Source organism: Dreissena polymorpha, chromosome 1 (assembly GCF_020536995.1).
Source record: "Dreissena polymorpha isolate Duluth1 chromosome 1, UMN_Dpol_1.0, whole genome shotgun sequence".
NCBI lineage: Eukaryota > Metazoa > Mollusca > Bivalvia > Myida > Dreissenidae > Dreissena > Dreissena polymorpha.
Genome location: NC_068355.1, coordinates 16556592 through 16575896, shown reverse-complemented (window position 1 = coordinate 16575896; position 19305 = coordinate 16556592). Strand labels below are relative to the sequence as shown.

Here is a 19305-nt window from a genome sequence, read left to right as displayed (position 1 = left end):
TTAATGCACATTTTATTTTAGTTAAAGCTAACTTGAATAAAAGGAGTAATATTATACAACATTGTTGACAGAGAAACATAGAATTGAGTGGATTTATGCAAATATCATTTGCTCTTAAACATGAGGACTCGGACCAAAATGATAACATGAAAGCTCACCCAAGCATTTTCCATTTGGAAAATATGGTGCATAATCGCCTCTGGCCCAAAGAAAATGTTAAGTTTAGATGAATTTTCTTAGTTATTTAGGTATGGTTTTGTGTTGTGACATAAAGCTAGAGTGCCTAGAGAAGACCCCATCTGACCGGTGACCACCAATAAACAAACATGCTTCTGGGAATGGGGATTGAGCCAGGGTGGCCATGAGACCCATGTACCAATCACTATGCTAATTGGCTGTGAAACTGGACAATGTGGCTTCAAAATTACTGGTTAAAACCTAGGCTGAATCATAAGCATTGATATCCAACCAATGAAAATCGTCCAATGATAAACCAACAAATAATTTACTGTAACAAATATACTCACCGAGTGCTAGTTGCAGAACATTATGTGTTATTGATGTGTTGCTCAATTGTTTCAAACAAAAATATGTTAGTGCATTTTTTTTACACTTAAAGTTGTACATCATATGTTATTTATATGAAATATTGATTAAAAATTAGACGTGGTTCTTTAGTACTTCTAAGAAGTTCATTGTTACCAGACATGTTTTTAAAGAGGAATTGTTTCTTCACAAATATTTGTTTAGTCCTAATTACTGTTTACAAATTATTGCAATAGTGGCTTATTACAAGAAAAATATTTTTGTTTTAATTTTGATATAAAGTCGATCATTAATCGCTTGTGCTTCAACATATTGGATCTGTGTTGTCTTCAAACAAGTATTTGCCTGGCTTTGCAATATATGTTCAAAAAGTATGTTCTAATTGTGATGCTTCAAATATATTCTTCTTTCGAAATACTATGCTTTTGAAAGTTATGTTTAAACAAAAAACAAACTGATATTAAAAAAACGTTTGAAAACAACTCATATCTCTAGTATGTTTGGATGTCGAAAATACATGCATGTTCTAACTATCAACGCATAGAAGATTTTATACTTATACAAAATACTAAGTAAGAGCATATTGCATTTTTCCTATATATCTGTGTGTACACTTATATTAAATCATTTGAATTTTTAATAAAACATGAATCTATTATACAAACGTGTGTTTTGTTGTAACTGTTTGGACCTCTCTTTTAACTATGATTATAGTAAAATTTCCTATGAAATACAGACTATTATAACAATTACAAAATTATCAATGTGTGTTAATGTATATGCAAGCTAGCTCGATTGTCATTGTCGGCTCGGGTACTACTTACACAGGGCCCTCACACTACTTTGGGGGAAAGGGTCCGCCAGAGGCGTATCCAGAAATTTTTTAGAGGGGGGGCTCAACAGGGGAGGGTGCGGGAGGGGTGTCCCCTTCCGTCGACGATTTTTTTTTGTGAATTGGCACCTTGAAATAATGCGATTTCCTGCTATCTTATCAGCATTTTGCATGATATAAGTGCATGTAAAACAAATAAGAACTTGAGTTCACACATCAAGTGTGACAGACACACGGACAGACAGACACACATGGGTAAATCAAATGTCTCTCAAACCACTTAAGTGGTGGGAGACATTATCTTTATAAATAACTTTTTTAACAGAGTAAGATGGGTGGACCTCCTATTTAACCATGCTGGATATCCTACTAGGTCAACTTAGGTACAACATTAAAATGTTTATGTCCATGTCCCTATGAATGGAAAGCAGGCACACAGCGGATAACCTGTTCTGACCCATTGATGATCTTAGTTTTGTCTTAACAAGTGCTTTGGCACTAATACTCCTTTCACACTCGCATGGTGTAACAGGGAACACACATGATATGGACAAAACAGTGTCAATGGTGGGGTACAGCTGGGAATAACAATGTGCAACAGAGCCCTGAAGGGTAGTAGGTGGGTTCGGTACACCTTTCCACCTAGCCTGCCATATAAAGTGCAACTCAGCAGGGAGGGACTGAGGGGAAGGGAGATCATCAATGAACCATTCAATGTCACTAGCACTGACAGGAGAGGCGCACATTTGTTCAGGTATAAACTTCAATCACATGGCTGCCTTAGTCTGCAAATCACTGAATCGGGTGTCCATTTCGTTCACAAAAGTGTTAACAAAGGGAGTCGTTAGGTTTCTGTGTAGTTTAATTCGGGTGTTGCTGCCTCGATGTTGTCACGCTTTAAGAAAATGATTTAGTTTCATATAGCAAAGCAATTCTTCATTTTTGAGTCTTTTTTAATTTTAAAAAGTATGGATGTACATCAAAGCAGTAAGCCCGATTTGTAAAAAAAATAAAATAAAAAAATAATAATTGCCATTCATTAAGTGTGCAGTTGAATTTCGATGGCAATAACTTGTTACTCAAAAGGATTATCACTCTAAAGAGCTTATACCAATTAAATTCATCAAGTTGAAAGATATTACCGAAAAAATAATTATGATTGTTCATTGCGTTCGTCTAAACTCTTTAATTGCTACAAATTGAAATATTGTTTTTCACAAGTCTCATGCAGCAGCCATTTGTAAACATTTATCTATAGCTTAAATGTATGGATGAATTTCATTAGTTGAATGTATCTTCATCAGCCAATCAAATAGCGCAGTTTATTACTTACAGTCAATGAAGCGTTTAGCTGACGAAGGTTAGATCGTCTGTACACATGCCTGGGGGCAAATCACACAAATCGACAGCTGTTTATGGCTTAATTAGGGACATATGACAGGAAATACACAAGTGGATTGAAACTGTAAGGGGCTCATTTTTATTAAAAATCGTGTCTAGCCAGCCAGCTGGGGGGGGGGGGGGCTTTAGCCCCCTAGCCCCCCACCTAAATACGCCCCTGTCCGCAGCCCTTAGGCGGGGGAATTTTTGCGGCGTTTCCCTTTTTGGGGATTTTTTATACTTACTCTCTCATTATTACATTTGTACATGTTTAACTAAATTCATTGCATTTTTCATAATTTAGTTTGTTTGAAAATATTTAATTTAAATATAATTGAGATATAATAATCATGAGACACATCTTTCTATTAAAAAAAGGGGGAAAAAAGTATACTTTTCAGGTGGGGGACTGCCGCCGAAATTCGGCGGCAGATTAGATAGATTGTGGGCCCTTTAACATGTACCCCTTGTACTCTTTAGTATACTTACATGTACCCTGGGTACGGTAAATATACTTAAACGTACCCATGCGATATTAGACTGTACCCGAGTTGTTTTCCAGCCAAAAATCCGATGTCGTAAAACGTTCTAACGATACTGTAAAACGATATTGTTTATCTTAAATAAACTTCTCTTTAAAAACTCAAAGCGCTTTAAGTTGCTAAACCATCCATCGTATTATTTTGTCCAAAGTTATGCCCTCAAGACGTTTCCTTTTATCTGAATATTTAGTGCAATTTTGTGACAAAAAACCCTATGGGGAGCATCACCCGTCTCCGACGGTTTCTTGTTATTTACTGACATGAACGGGTAGCTCCTCTACTCTCCCACCCATCAAACATATTTATATGAACGTACCATCTACTGCAATGTTGAAGTTGTAAATTAACATATTTTTTCTATAATTTAAATAGGTCAATACTTTCTCATCGTGTGCATTTAATTCCAATTTACATATTTCATCATAAAATACTACATACTGAATTGCGCGTCTATACTTAATTATAGCACCTGGTCTGTTGCAACACGCACGCTTTTCATGCGCGGAACTTGACAGACGATAGTAACAATATCGCACTCTTATAAAAACACGGATTCTTTTAGATGCGTACGAAGGGGCTTGAATCAGCAAATAACAACACATGTCTATAGAAAATCGAAATATACATGCACTGAAATTAAATTACTACCACGTAGATTCTTTAAAGGTTGTTGTTTTCACAACTTACACGCCATAAGGATTCGATTGCTCACCATTTGCTTTTAACTGTTCATAAGTAACTTCAGTTAAAAGGTGTGAGGATGATGCCTGACAATTATTTTTAATGTACTGTGTTAATTACCGTTTTATTAATTAACGGTTACTATTTGTTAAACAATCTGCTGTAAATGCTGACTTTAATGACCGTCAATAAAAAATTATAGTCGCCAGATAACCCCGCCCTCGTAAGCATTCTCAGAACCAATTGGACGGCGAAAATTACAGTTTGGCGACCAGAAAGTAACCAGAGAACATCACTACAACTTACACCACCGACATCAGCACCACAATCATCACAACCGTCACCAAACAACTTCCACCACGACCACCACAACTATCACCACCATCGTCACCATCCCCACCACCATTTCCACCACCATCATCATCACCATCATAACCACCATCATCACCAAAACCACTATCACCAATATCACCACAAACATCACCAATACCACCACCATCACCTCCAACAACATCATCACCACAATCTGCATAACACCATCATCACCAACACCACCATCACCACCACCACGACTTCCATCACCTTCCCCTACACCATCATCACCAACCCAAACATCAGCAACCTAATCACCGCCAACATTTCCAACACCACCATCAACATCACCACCACCATCACAAGCATCACCAACAACACCATAACAACTATCACCACCATCATCACACCACCACCGTTACAATCGCCATCAGCATCAACACCACTTCCATCACCATAACCACCTCCATCTTCACCACCACCATCGCCTTCGACACCATCACCACCTCACCATCACAACAATCTACATCACCACCACCATCAACACCACACCCACCATCACCAACAAAACCATCACCACCCCCAGCCCCACCAACACCACCATCGCAACCACAACCACTTCTATCACCATCACCAACACCACAATCACCGCGAACACCACCATCACCACCATTTCCATCACCACCTCGACAACAATCATCACAACCACTATCACCACTACCGCTACCTTCAAAACGATCACGATCATCACTACCACCATCACCACAGCAATCACAATAACCATCACCACTACCATTACCACCACAATAACCATAATCAACATCACTATAACTAACACTACCACCATCAGCATCACAATCATAACCACCGTCACCAAATCACCACCATCACCCTAATCATCATCAGTATCACCACCACCACCAACACCACCATCATCACCTCCACCATCATTGTCCCCGACACCGTCACTAACCCACCACCATCACCACCAATATCAACAACACCATCACCGCCATTACCTCCATCATCATCACTACCTCCAAAGCCACCATCACGACCACTATCACCACCACCGCTACCATCAAAACGATCACAATCGTATCCACCACCATAACCAATACCTACGTCACCAATACCATCACCACCACCAAAACCGCCACCATCACCACCACCATCACTACAACAATCACCATCATCACCACCAAATCAACGACCACCACCACTATCTTCAAAACGACCATAATTCATCACCAACATCACCATCATCATCACTACCACGATGACCATCATCAGCATCACTATAACTGACACCACCATTATCAGCATCACAACTGTCACCAAATCATCAACATCACAATCATCACCACCGTCACCAATTAACCGCCATCTCGACCACCACCATCACCACCAATATAACCGTCACCACCATCATCGCCACAAAAATCACCACCATCATCACCAACACCATCATATTCGCCATCATCACAACCACCATAACAAGAATCATCTCCACCAATACCACCACCATCGCCAATACCACCATCACCATAACAATCATCACAACCATCAAGAAACTCACTATCACCATCATCATTACCATCACCACTACCATCAACATCATAATTCCCACCAACCACTATCACCAACAACACAATCTCCACCACCCTACCATCAACATCATAATTCCCATCAACCACTATCACAAACAACACAATATCCACCACCATCACTTTCATCCACACCACCAACACCGCCATCACAACATTTTCATCACCATCACCGTCAACACCAACCACACCCTCACAATAAATAACTACATCACCATAACTACCATCATTTCTATCACCATCATCGTCGTCAACGCCCAAACCACCACCATCACAACCACTATTACTTATCACCATCACAACCACTATCAACCAAAAAATGTCCATCACCACCACCATCACGACCATCAAAATCACCATCATCACCACCATCACCACCACCAATTCCACCACAATCACCACCACCACCAGAGCCACCCCAACAATCAGCAACAACATGACAAATTACCTCCATCATCACCACCATTACCATTTCGATATAGACAATAAATAACTACACCACCATAACTACCATCATTTCTATCACCATCATCGTCGTCAACGCCCAAACCATCACCATCACAACCACTATTACTCATCACCATCACAACCACTATCAACCAAAAAATGTCCATCACCACCACCATCACGACCATCAAAATCACCATCATCACCACCATCACCACCACCAATTCCACCACAATCACCACCACCACCAGAGCCACCCCAACAATCAGCAACAACATGACAAATTACCTCCATCATCACCACCATTACCATTTCGATATAGACAATCGTATCTAAAGGCTGCATCTCCAATCCTTAGATACTGACGAGCAGCAAACAGCATAAAACCTGAACAGACTGCGAACTACTCTTACACCTTAATAGGCTACCATTATTTGCCAGTTTGCAATATTTGCTTTTTTGAATTAAATTTTATATCGAAATGCAGTGTGCTAAAATGTGCATTTACAACTCGCAATTAGATTAAAATAGACCCGCGTCCTGCGAAAATGGGTCTTATGCCATATGCGCCCATCATAGCTTTAGCCCACTAAAGCTAAAGCTATGATGAGCGCATATGGCATAAGACCCATTTTCGCCTGACGCGAGTCTATTTTAATCTCATTGCGAGTTGTAAATGCACATTTTAGCACAGTCTGCGCATCTCTCAGCATGGTCAGGAGATACATAATGAGACCTTAAATTACTAAGTGATTTTAGAGCGGACAGCATCGCCTCTGACCAGACTACGCAAATGCACATGCTGGGCTTGAGCTACGCTGGCCGAAACGCCATAAGACCCATTTTCACCTTACGTGGCTATGAATGTGTGATTTGAATGTTTCGAAAGAAAACTGCTAGTTAAATATTAACATACGACATATTTCGATGGTGTAGAAATAAACTCATAATAAGCCATATGAGGATAAGTATGATGATAACTCTCGATGTATAATTTGTATCTACTAACACTAATGTGTGGTTTGACTATAATTACACACATTTCACGAGGTAAATATGCGACTTACAAGTGAAAACACACACACAATAGTTACATTTTGTGTTCAATTTAATTATTTATTAACGAAAATTTCAAATTTCATCCCATTTTCGCAATTTATGCTCAACGTGTTATAAATTGAGAACTGTGAATATTAACAAGCTTAACCTTATACTATTGCGTTGTTATCATCCGTGCCATTGAGAATACATGTGATATTGTCGCTACATGTTAAGAACAAAAGAACTTGCTCCGCTGTGGTAGCAAGCCTTAGTTTTTGCAACAGACGCATGATAGTGTATTGGAATCTCCATATGACACTTTACTTGTTAATCAGCAGTAAATTTATTTTCCCGCATCTATTACTAGCCTCATATTATGAATGACCTGTGCTGAGCAAAAAAAAACAACACGTGATTACGACGCAGCAGATATTAGACTATTTTAATCATTCATAAACATTCTCTTCCGCGACGCGGAATATATAATACTGTTCGTTGATTCTATTCTATATACGCTCCGTTCAAAAATATTTCATTTAACACGATATTCACATTATATTTCCATTTGTGAATGAATATTGTTGAAGAACTCAAACCTCTGGCATAAATTATACAACTCTTTCTCGGCGCGGATGCGGCAGATGCGGCAGTTATCAGGTCTATCGTAGTTACGAAAACTGTCTTGAAACGTGTGGTATTAACCATAGTTGTTCGCAAGCGAACAACTAAAAACTACATCGACATGATTTTTGAGTACGAGTTTCGATGATATAGAGGCCGTTTTACAGAAAATAGACACTAATGTGAACAAATTAATTTAACAAAATAGCCGACAACGACCTATTTAGCGTTCAAATTCCCGGATACGTTTAACTGTATTTACCGCACCTGGGGTACATGTAAGTATATTTAAGCGTACCCGGAGTACATGTAAGTATTACCCGAGCCGACAATGACCAAGCGCTATTAAGTCTACCGGTATGTTGAAAATTTTCCTTTCAAAAGATGCTGATAAGGTTGCGTGAATTAGGCATCCAAAATATGTTTAACTGAAGGCGGAAGAGCAAACGGAATTATGAGAGTGAAATCACGTATCGGGAAAACTACTTGTCTAACCACGCATGTTCGGTGCACGTTTTATCCTCACGTGCTCATGGGTCGGTCTTATCGTTCACTCGTGTAAGGTTCAAACTTTCAGAGGTCTTTCAAAGAGCGAGAAATACTTAGTGCAGCGTTCAATGAGTACTAAATGTATCTGCAATTGATAGATATCGTTAACCTGCGATAGTCCAGACTTGCAATTGCTCACTTGAAGACAAAGCAATTGGATGTCCATCTATCCTACCTTATTGCTGTTATTTGACATCGGCTTATATCCTGGACCCAAAACCCACATCATGCGAGCGATATAAATGCGCGTTTTTATGTGACGTTAATTGGCGCGCAACACTACGTCATTACAACGTACATATCTCAGACTTTAGTACAATTTTATTCATATTACTATAAGATCTTTTCTCGCATCAATTTCACAGCCTTGCGGTCTGGTATTATGAAGAAAACGGGGTAAGATTTGTGACTCTTTTTTTTAGAATATCAATCTATTTATGTGAACCTATAATTAAATAAAAATATATTTTTTAAATCTGACAAAGAGGCTGATTTCTGGCTCTAATTATGAAGCAATTCATAGTGGGGAAACATCAACGGTAAAACCGTATTACACTTTTAGTTAGAATTACCAATTTAAACAAACTTGTCAAACAGATATCTAATCAGAAATGTAAATCGCCGAACAGTTTCAATGTTGGCCATATTGTATGTATAGAGTTTTGCATTTATTCAAAATAGTTTGTTCACTGCTTCCGGTAATTCCGGTTTAAATATATCGCCAGGTTCCTTACCGACCAGTCGGGTGAAGGGTGTCTGCTGAACGCCGATTATAAACAATTCCTGCTGGACGACTGGTCACTAGGTAAAACACTTGGCGGCACTGTTCTGTATAACTTATTTATGTTTAGCGTCTAGAAAAAAAGCCTTGGCAAACAGCGTAGACCCAGATGAGACGCCGCATGATGCGGCGTCTCATCAGGGTCTGCGCTGCTTTTTTTTTTTTGCTTAAAGGAATTTCTGTAAGAAATATTCTAAATAGAGAAATAAATATACTACACATCCCTAATTTTGTAAATAAATTGAACCAATTTAGAAGGATGGGAGAGTCCACCAGGCATACATGGGTTAAACCGGCTTGTTGACAGACTGACAAGAGATAGCGCAAAATCTCTGAATGACGTATAGACACCTATCGAAAGCGCGTGTTCGAGTTAAGAGGACAATCAGACTTTAATAATTTGTAGTGCTTTTGTGATTTTCGTTTATTGTTCTTACAGCACAATGAAACATTTATATAAGCATTTAATACAAGAGGCAATATAACAGGAACGATCATTTCTAACAACCGCGAATTACGACTCGTAAGCCAGTTGCGATTCTGACATTTCAAGAAATCAAAGCAACGAATGATATTCGAATCTTTGCTCGCTTCATTGTTCGATACAACGGCCCTTACGAATGGCACAGAGGTTGCTGTTTCTTTCGTAAATTGTTTTCTTGTTATTTTACTTACTCTCTTCAGTTTCGATACCAATTAACAGTTTTTTCCCTTGGCAAACTTAAAATCTGTTAACAAGCCCGAATGACGCCGATTTATTGCGTTCATGCATGGTTAGAAAATATTTTTTATTGGCTACATGTGCTTATCTTCGGGAGCTTAATTTTTTTCGGTTGCGGCAGTGTAAAAATCTTATATACCATCTCTCTAAAATCATAAATATAATAAAGTACTCCGTTTGTCGGATTTTTAATTACGCACCTGAACACACTATGTTCAAGGGGCGCTTTCAGGATACCGGCACGTCCGTCGTCTTTCAGTCCGTCTCGAAGTGCGTGCGTCAACTAATTTCTTTTAAAGACGTCTTCTACTGAACCCCATTTCGTGATCCTTTTTTTAACGTTATTAAAATCGTCCCGGTCTATTGCATATGTAGATTAAAAGAGCTAAATATGTGGAATATTTTAACATCTCTGAAACTACGAGTTTCATGAGTTTAATATATTGTGTGTAACATAATCTAGCGGAGTATACACTTTTATTCAAATCATGACCCTGGTGTTGAAAATGATCACGCCCCGGTGGTCACATGATATGCATAGACTTGTACAGCAAAATACATTTTAAAATCTCTAAAACAACAAATCCCAGATGGAAAATGAGATTATGTGGTGGTCCTTAATACAGTTTGTTCAAACCATTCCCATCGGATCGATATTGGCCATGTACTTACTAGGTGTAACTTGTTACCAACATATGTATGTACATGTATTGACATTTTTTAAATATAAGTCTAAACACCATTAATGGGCCCCTACCAAATTTGTCAAAATAATGCCTTTTTGGTCAAAATTATTTATAAAGTGGAAATTGTAAAAAAAAGTTAAGCAGTTGTCATGTAAAATCGCATGGTGGCTCTCTGCCACTTTTATTAAAATTGTATATATTGGGGCGTATTTCGTCCAGCCCTTAGGGTTTCTTGTTTCACATATGTTTAAACTTTAAAGTTGACATTTTCCTCTGAAATAATAATTATTATTATTGTACCGGATTTATATAACGCCATTTTCATGCAAGAGTGCGCGTTCAAAGGTGTTTAGAGATGCGCCTAGAGATTTATTGTTGTTTTGCCATTCTTCTCTTTATATCAAACATGCCTCAGGCGAGGGACATGGGGCCACAGGGCTTTCTTTTTCATCATTCAAATGGGCGTTGATTTAAGTTACTTGAGTCGTGTAAAAAGTAATACTATCAAAACGCTACATGATATATTTGCCAATCAGTGAAATGATTGACCAACACATGTTTCATTCACCATACGTAATTAAGACATTTGAGTTTTCATGTTGAAGGGACAGTAGAAGGTGGTCGGTTAATATGCGATATGTTAAAAGAAGAAGGCAAACGGGATTATAGACTGGCCCCGTCACAGGGAAATCGTAATATGGTTTGTATTTTAGCAATTTAATAGCGAAGGTAAAGTATAATGATGTACCTATTAAAGATAAACAGTGACGTATAATATATCCTTGTAATTATATTGCCATTCGGTTGGTATAAGCATTGCATATGGAATAAGATTTATCACGAACATATTTAGCAATAAACGGGGGGGGGGTATATTTTGTATAGGTCACTCGATTTATTCCGAGATTTCGAATCGGTAGTGGCATTGGGATTAATCACGTGACAAACAAGATGGCGACGTCCATGCCGAGACAGATATTTTTGCCGTTTTAGACCCTTAATTAGTTTTTATTTATTGTTGATATGCCGCTCACTTTCCAGCCATATCGGCAAAGAATATTATTAGACTTTATATCGTATTAATATTCGCTCTATATCTCGACTTGACTCGCTGCGAAATTTCTGAGCGGGTCACAAAATTACAGTTCCTGCAAAGATCCCGGTGAATTACGGCGAGACAACGAACGAATATTAATACGAAATAAACGGTTATCACTTTCTTGCTGATATGTTTGGAGAGTGAGCGGCATTTAAACAATACTTATTGATACAAGTAAAAAAGGGTGCATAACGAGAAAAATATCTGTTTCGGCATAGGTATTGCCATCTTGTTTGTCACGTGATCCCCCCTCTGATTTAATAAAGAGAAAGTCTACGAATAACTTAATTTATGTACCTTTCTTAAAGTATTGTAAGCGACATCACATTATGCCAGTCAGCAGTTTATTTATGCCGTTTGGTATAAACAATCTAGTTTTTGAACACCATCGAATGTAAAACAGGCAAACACAAACAACTTCTAATCTTAAGTTCAAAGTTTTGCAACAAATTTAACAATCAATTGCATTGATCGGCTATTCGAACATACAACTGATATCAGATTGTTTCTTTTTAGTCTCCAGCAACGTTCCCGTTCAACCGGCACACGGTAACCATCGGCATTGGGAACGAGATTATCGACTTCGAAACCACGAGAGTGCAGCACGAGAGACTACGGGTAAGGTCTCAACGACGAAATGCTGCTGCAGCGGCGGCCTTACGGAAAGATTTAGAACCATTAACCTATGTATGCATAGCGTCTAGAAAAAGGCCTTGGCAAACAGCGTAGACCCAGATGAGACGCCGCATGATGCGGCGTCTGATCAGGGTCTGCACTGTTTGCTTAAAGGACTTTCTGTAATATATATTCTAAATATAGAAATAAAGATACAATGTACTTGACATACCCACTTTGAAATAAATTGTTCCAATTAAGAAGGATGGGAAAGTCCACTATTCATAAATGGGTTAATGTTCACGGCGCTTATAAAAAGGGACTGTGTGAAAACAGTACCAGTATGTTGACATTTTATTGTAATTTATAATATATTTATTTTCACAGAATGTCTCGTTTTATGCTGACCAGTCATTTGGGATCGCACCGGTAATCGCAAAACATAGGCCTATTCGTATGTCTCATTATACACATCTTTCCAGAACATTTTTTGTGTGGCTTTGTACTTGAATTATAACATAATACGCATTCACAAAACAATATATTGCAGTTCTAATATTCGTTTTTGCATAACTATATACGGGTATGTTGTCACTGACTTCGTATATACATTTTCACGAAAACATATCTTTCAGGTTTTCGAAAATATTCTGCCACAAAAACACATTGTGAGGACTTCGTTAAGTACATGCTGTCTTATAGCCAAATATTGCAGGGCTGCGTATCTTTTGCAGGACAAACAACTCAGTATTGCCAAGGAAATAGAGCTGGCAAAAGACGAAATAAAAAAAGTTCGTCAAATCGAACAGGCATGGTACCAAGATTTTATAAATGATAAATACGTGAACGATCTCTCTCAACGAAAAAAGAACCTTGATGTGTCAAACGACGACGTGCGAAAATCGATAAGCGATTCCCTGGATGATCGCGATGTCAAACCGCTAGACAGAATAAGGAGGGAACTTTCGCTATTTAATTTATTCGAAGGCATACCCGGTTATGAGGAAGACGATAAAAGTGATTGCAGCATGAACATAAATGACGATGACATAAATAGCGATATGTCTCATGCAACATTTGGATCAGGCGGTTTACTAAACATAATGTACCGAAGCACGGATGGCGGTGTGAGAAAATTTAATCAATACATAGAAAAAAAGTCTCCTGGGTTACCAACTGTAAACATTTAGTGCATTAAGGTGAATGCACTCGTAACGCACTATATGAAAATATAACAGACAAATGTAAACGATAATCAAACGTTTAGAAATGTTATTTTCACTGTACCATTAACGTTTATAAATATATGATATTTGTTGAAATCGATGGAATATCGATTTTATTTAACGAGTGATCATATAAAATAATATTTTCACGAGTGGCACAGCCACGAGTGAAAATATGTATTTTTTATGATCACAAGTGAATTAAAATCGATATTCCATCGAATCCAACAAATTAAAAAAAAAATAAATAAAGAGTTTAATTTGATAATTTCGCTGGATTTATGACGTCATTTCGTCGAAAAAAATGACGTCATTTCACAGTTGAACAGTGAAAAATATCGCTATTTTTCACTGTTATTTTTCACTGTTTAAAACAGTGAAATACCAGTTTTATTTCACTGATATTTCTCTATAAACCAACGGAAAGCATAAAATAAAGCCATTTAATTTTAAAACAGCAAATTTTGAGTACTTTGCGTACTAGAACTGAACAACTTGAATTACTATACAAGTCACAACTGTTAATGTTTCTCGTTTTGTAAGGAAAAATGGTCAATACTATTATTTTGTATAAGGGCCAGTGGTTGGAAACTTTTCACGTACACGTGTCGATAAAATGCATAATAATAAGTGTTGTAAAATATATGGCAATGTAAACTTCTGCTCAATTTTACTTTACCAACTCGTGTTCAAAATATCTGCTGAATCATGAAACTCCGTCTTATCACATGAATCACTTACCCACAGTTATTAAAATTCATCCATTCTTGAAATAGTCAACCTTTGGACAGGTTAAAGATCAGTTTGCCTACATCTCACATTGACCACATCATCTGGTTTTTGCGCTCGACACTGTCTCATTATGGTGATCACTTATGAAATGTTATATGAGAATCATTGAATTTATTGTTTGACCTTGAATACCGAAACTGACCTAAGACCTAGGTATCTGGTTATTGGACTTGATACTTCGTTTCATCATGCTAATCACATGGGGAAGGTAATTTGATAATCCGTACATGCTCGGCAAGTTCAAACTGCAGGCAAAGAATCATGTAAATTCCTAAAATTTACCCTGAAATGTGACATTGACCTTGCACTGAATTTTGCATGTGGCACTCTGTCCTATCATGCTGATAACGCATCGCAAGCGAGGTTTTTGCATGTGACACTCTGTCTCATCATGTTGATAACGGATCGCAAGTCTGGTTTGTCTCATCATGCTGATAACGGATCGCAAGTCTGGTTTTTGCATGTGACACTTTGTCTCATCATGCTGTTAACGGATCGCAAGTCTTGTTTTTGCATGTGACACTGTCTCACCATGATGCTAACGGATCGCAAGTCTGTTTTTTGCATTTGACACTCCTCTGTCTTATCATGCTGATAACGGATCGCAAGTCTGGTTTTTGCATGTGACAATCTGACTCATCATGCTGATAACGGATCGCAAGTCTGGTTTTTGCATGTGACACTCTGTTTTATCATGCTGATAACGGATCGCAAGTCTGGTTTTTGCATGTGACACTCTGACTCATCATGCTTATAACGGATCGCAGGTCTGTTTTTTGCATGTGAAACTCTGTCTCATCATGCTGATAACGGATCGCAAGTCTGTTTTTTGCATGTAACACTCTGTCTCATCATGCTGCTAACGGATCACAAGTCTATTTATTGCATGTGATACTCTGTCTCATCATGCTGACAACGGATCGCAAGATATGGGAAATTCCTTTCATGCTGGACAAGTTAAGGTATGAACAAATGTTTTTCAACTTCCACTAAAACGCTCTTATACAGAGTTTTTAAACGGATGTATCGCAAATTGCACTCGTCGTAATGAATATCTGAGTGGGGTTTATCAAATGTGTATACATTCTTTCGTTGAAAGGGAAACGATTAAAATATATATGGTTCAACAAGTAATCACACTAACTGATTGTCATACTTTCCATGACCATGATGAGCATTATTATGAGCTAGCAGTCTGAACACAATTGCATTTCATAGTTATTTTGTCCTCCACAAAGGTACTTTTATAAATTATATGGTAAGAATATCTTAATGTGTTATTGATGTCTAGATATTCCCCTTAAAAGCGGGTATATACGATTGTGAGGTCAACAAGCCATGTTAAAAACAACTAATTAACTATCTTGTAATGGTGCTACGAATCATCTATTGAGTATACTTAAATAGGACATTTCAATAGCCAGTAGTTCTCGCATTCATCATTAAGGTCTTAATTAAGTAAACACTTGTTTTGGCGTAATACTATAGTAGGGTTTTAAGGCTAAAGATTATAACCTTAATCATAATTGAGCTCATTTAAAAACGTGTCAGATGATATCGAATTCTCCGCCATTTTCACTTGACATGGGAACATGTGATGCGCGACACATATTATGATGACAGTATAACATCATTTTGGTTCAGTCCTTTTTAACTGTGGTTGCACATAAAGCCTATTTTAAATAGAGGATATTTGTTGGATTCGGTGGATTATCGATTTTAATTCACGAGTGATCGTAGAAAATAATATTTTCACGAGTGGCGCAGCCACGAGTGAAAATATATATTTTATATGATCACGAGTGAATTAAAATCGATAATCCACCGAATCCAACAAATTTTCTGTTTATTTAATGTTTTTTTTTCACAGTTTATTTACATTGTTAAAGAGTTTAACCAAAGAATTATCTTGGGAAAATGACGTCATTTCGTCAAAAAATGACGTCATTCAACATAAACAGTGAAAATTATCGATAATTTTCACTGATAATTTTCATTGTTTGAAACAGTGAAATTATCAGTTTTAATTCACTGATAATTCTCTATAAACCACCAGAAAGCATAAAATAAATAGAGAATATTTGTTGGATTCGGTGGATTATCAATTTTAATTCACGAGTGATCATAGAAAATAATATTTTAACGAGTGGCGCAGCCACGAGTGAAACAATATTTTTCTGTGAACACGAGTGAATTATAATCGATATTCCACCGAATCCAACAAATTTTATTTTTATTTTATGCTTTTTTTCACCGTTTTAATACATTGTCAAAGAGTTTAACTAAAGAATTACGCTGGGATGATGACGTCATTACGTCAAAAAAATGACGTCATTTCACAGTAAACAGTGAAAATTATCGATAATTTTAATTGTTAATTTTCAGTTTGAAATCATCAGTTTTAATTCACTGATATTTCTCTATAAATCACCGGAAAGCATAAAATAAATATTTGAAAGTTACCTTTAAACAAACGACAAAGTGGGCGCATACAAACTGCGGTCTTGAAATTTGCACTTAAAAAAACCGGTGACATCAAGAATTTTCCATAAGTGTGCCCATTTATTATCCCAAAACGCACGACATTGACGGTTGCAATGTAATAAATATGACTTATAAGTATCCACTGTGATCTTAAAGCATTGTATGAGCCAGACAGATATATCTTACACAATCAAACACAAAGACTCGGACAGTGGTAACACTACACGATTTTTTCGCTATTATCATGGCAGGGTCATAGCCAGATTTAACTGGCATACAATAAAACTATGTAATTATCAGAAGTTCTAAGAAAAGTTGTAGACATGCATGGTAACATGGTTAGTAATTCCATTTTTATCACATAATAAATGCGTCGTTTTTTATTCAAATCATCAAAATTGTCGCGATGGGTTAACATTTTCATATTCCTTCAGTAGCTCAATCACATAATACAGGGAGATTTGGCTTTTTAAAACATATTAAACATTTACATGTTTTGATTTCGTTCCCAATGCTTTTTTTTTAATAATTGTACTGTATTATTAAAAATGCACGCATAATAATTATGCCCTATCTTATTATTTGACAAACACATTCTTATAAATATTATTAACTTTAGGGAAAACAGCATACATACTTCTACTTTTCATCTTATTTATAGCAGAATTTTAAAACATACTAAATAATCATAGGAACAGGTATTCACATGATTTTCATTGTAATTAAACTATCAAAGAAAAATAACATGTAAATGCTATACTGGTTTCGTTATTAAAAAAAGCAGAAACGTGTCATATTGTTAATGTTTGGAAATATCGAAAAATAGCAATATTATAGAGGTAAAGCATTGATAACAAGATTTATAACTAGAGATTTGTCACAGACGTGACGAATACCCCCACATGCCGCATTGACACATAATATTTTGCAGCGGACACCATGCTAAATTTTTAAAAACGCACTAAGTTTCCCCTTGACCTAGTTTTTGACCCAGACAGGCCCATGTTCTAACTTGGCCTTAAGATCATCTCCATAAAACTTCTGACCAAGTTTGGTGAAGATCGAATGTAAACTGCTTGAATTAGAGAGCTGACACCATGCTGAATGTTAAAAACGCGCTAAGTGACCCCGTGACCTAGTTTTAGGCCCGAAATGGCCCATGTTCAAACTTGTCCTAGAGATAATTTAGATCAAACTTGTGACCAAGTTTGGTGAGGATTGGATGAAAACTACTTGAATTAGAGAGCAGACAACATGGTGAGGTTTAAAACGCACTAAGATACCCCGTGACCTAGGTTTTTACCCGGCATGACCCATATTCAAACTTGACCTAGACATCATCTAGATACAATTTCTGACCAAGTTTGGTGAAGATTGAAAAAAAAAACTACTTGAATTAGAGAGCGGACAACATTGTATTGTTTAAAACGCACTAAGTGACCACGTGACCTTGTGTTTGACCCGGCATGACCCATATTCAAACATGCCCTAGACATGATCAAGATACAACTTCTGACCAATTTTAGTGAAAATTGGATAAAAGCTACTTGAATTAGAGAGCGGACAACATGGTGAGGTTTAAAACAAATTAAGTGACCCCGTGACCTAGTTTTTGACCCGGTATGGCCCATGTTCGAACTTGACATACACATCATCTTGGTACAACTTCTGACCAAGTGCGGTGAAGATCGGATTTAAACTACTTGAAATAGAGAGCGGACACCATGCTCAATGTGTAAAACGTACTAACTTACCCTGTGACCTTGTTGTTGATCTGGCATGGCCCATGTTCAAACTTGGCCTTCAGATCATCTAAATAAAACTTCTGACCAAGTTTGGTAAAGATCGGATGAAAACTACTTGAATAAGAGAGAGGACACAATGCTGAATGTTAAAAAACGCACGAAGTGACCCCGTGACATTTTTTTTCACCCGGCAAGGCCCATGTTCGAACTTGGCCTAGACATCACGTAGATTTCACTTCTGACCAAGTTTGGTGAAGATCGGATGAAAACTACTTGAATTAGAGAGCAGACAACATGCTGAATGTTTAAACATTAACACACAACAGCAGCAACAACTACAACAATAACACAGCTATGAAGCTAATAACCAAAGACACGAAAAGGCATGGAAAGTCATGAATGTATGTTATGACGAACGCGAGTATGTTCGATTATCCCATTTATGCCTAGTGGACTCTCCCATCCTTCTAAATTGGATCAATTTATTTCCAAAATTAGGGATTTCTAGTATATTTATTTCTATATGTAGAATAATTCTTACAGAAATTCCTTTAAGCAAACAGCGCAGAGCCTGATGAGACGCCGCATCATGCGGTGT

General features: G+C 37.3%; 1 protein-coding gene across 1 annotated transcript; it reads left to right on the top strand.

Annotated features, from left to right (window-relative positions):
- The first annotated feature begins 8824 nt into the window (after nt 1-8824).
- LOC127872413 (uncharacterized) lies at nt 8825-14347 on the top strand. The gene is made up of 5 exons (XM_052415746.1): nt 8825-8954; nt 9284-9363; nt 11352-11446; nt 12362-12463; nt 13195-14347. Exons 1-5 carry the CDS (start codon nt 8941-8943, stop codon nt 13648-13650), a joined length of 747 nt encoding a protein of 248 aa, XP_052271706.1. The 5' UTR covers nt 8825-8940; the 3' UTR covers nt 13651-14347.
- The last annotated feature ends 4958 nt before the right edge of the window (nt 14348-19305 follow it).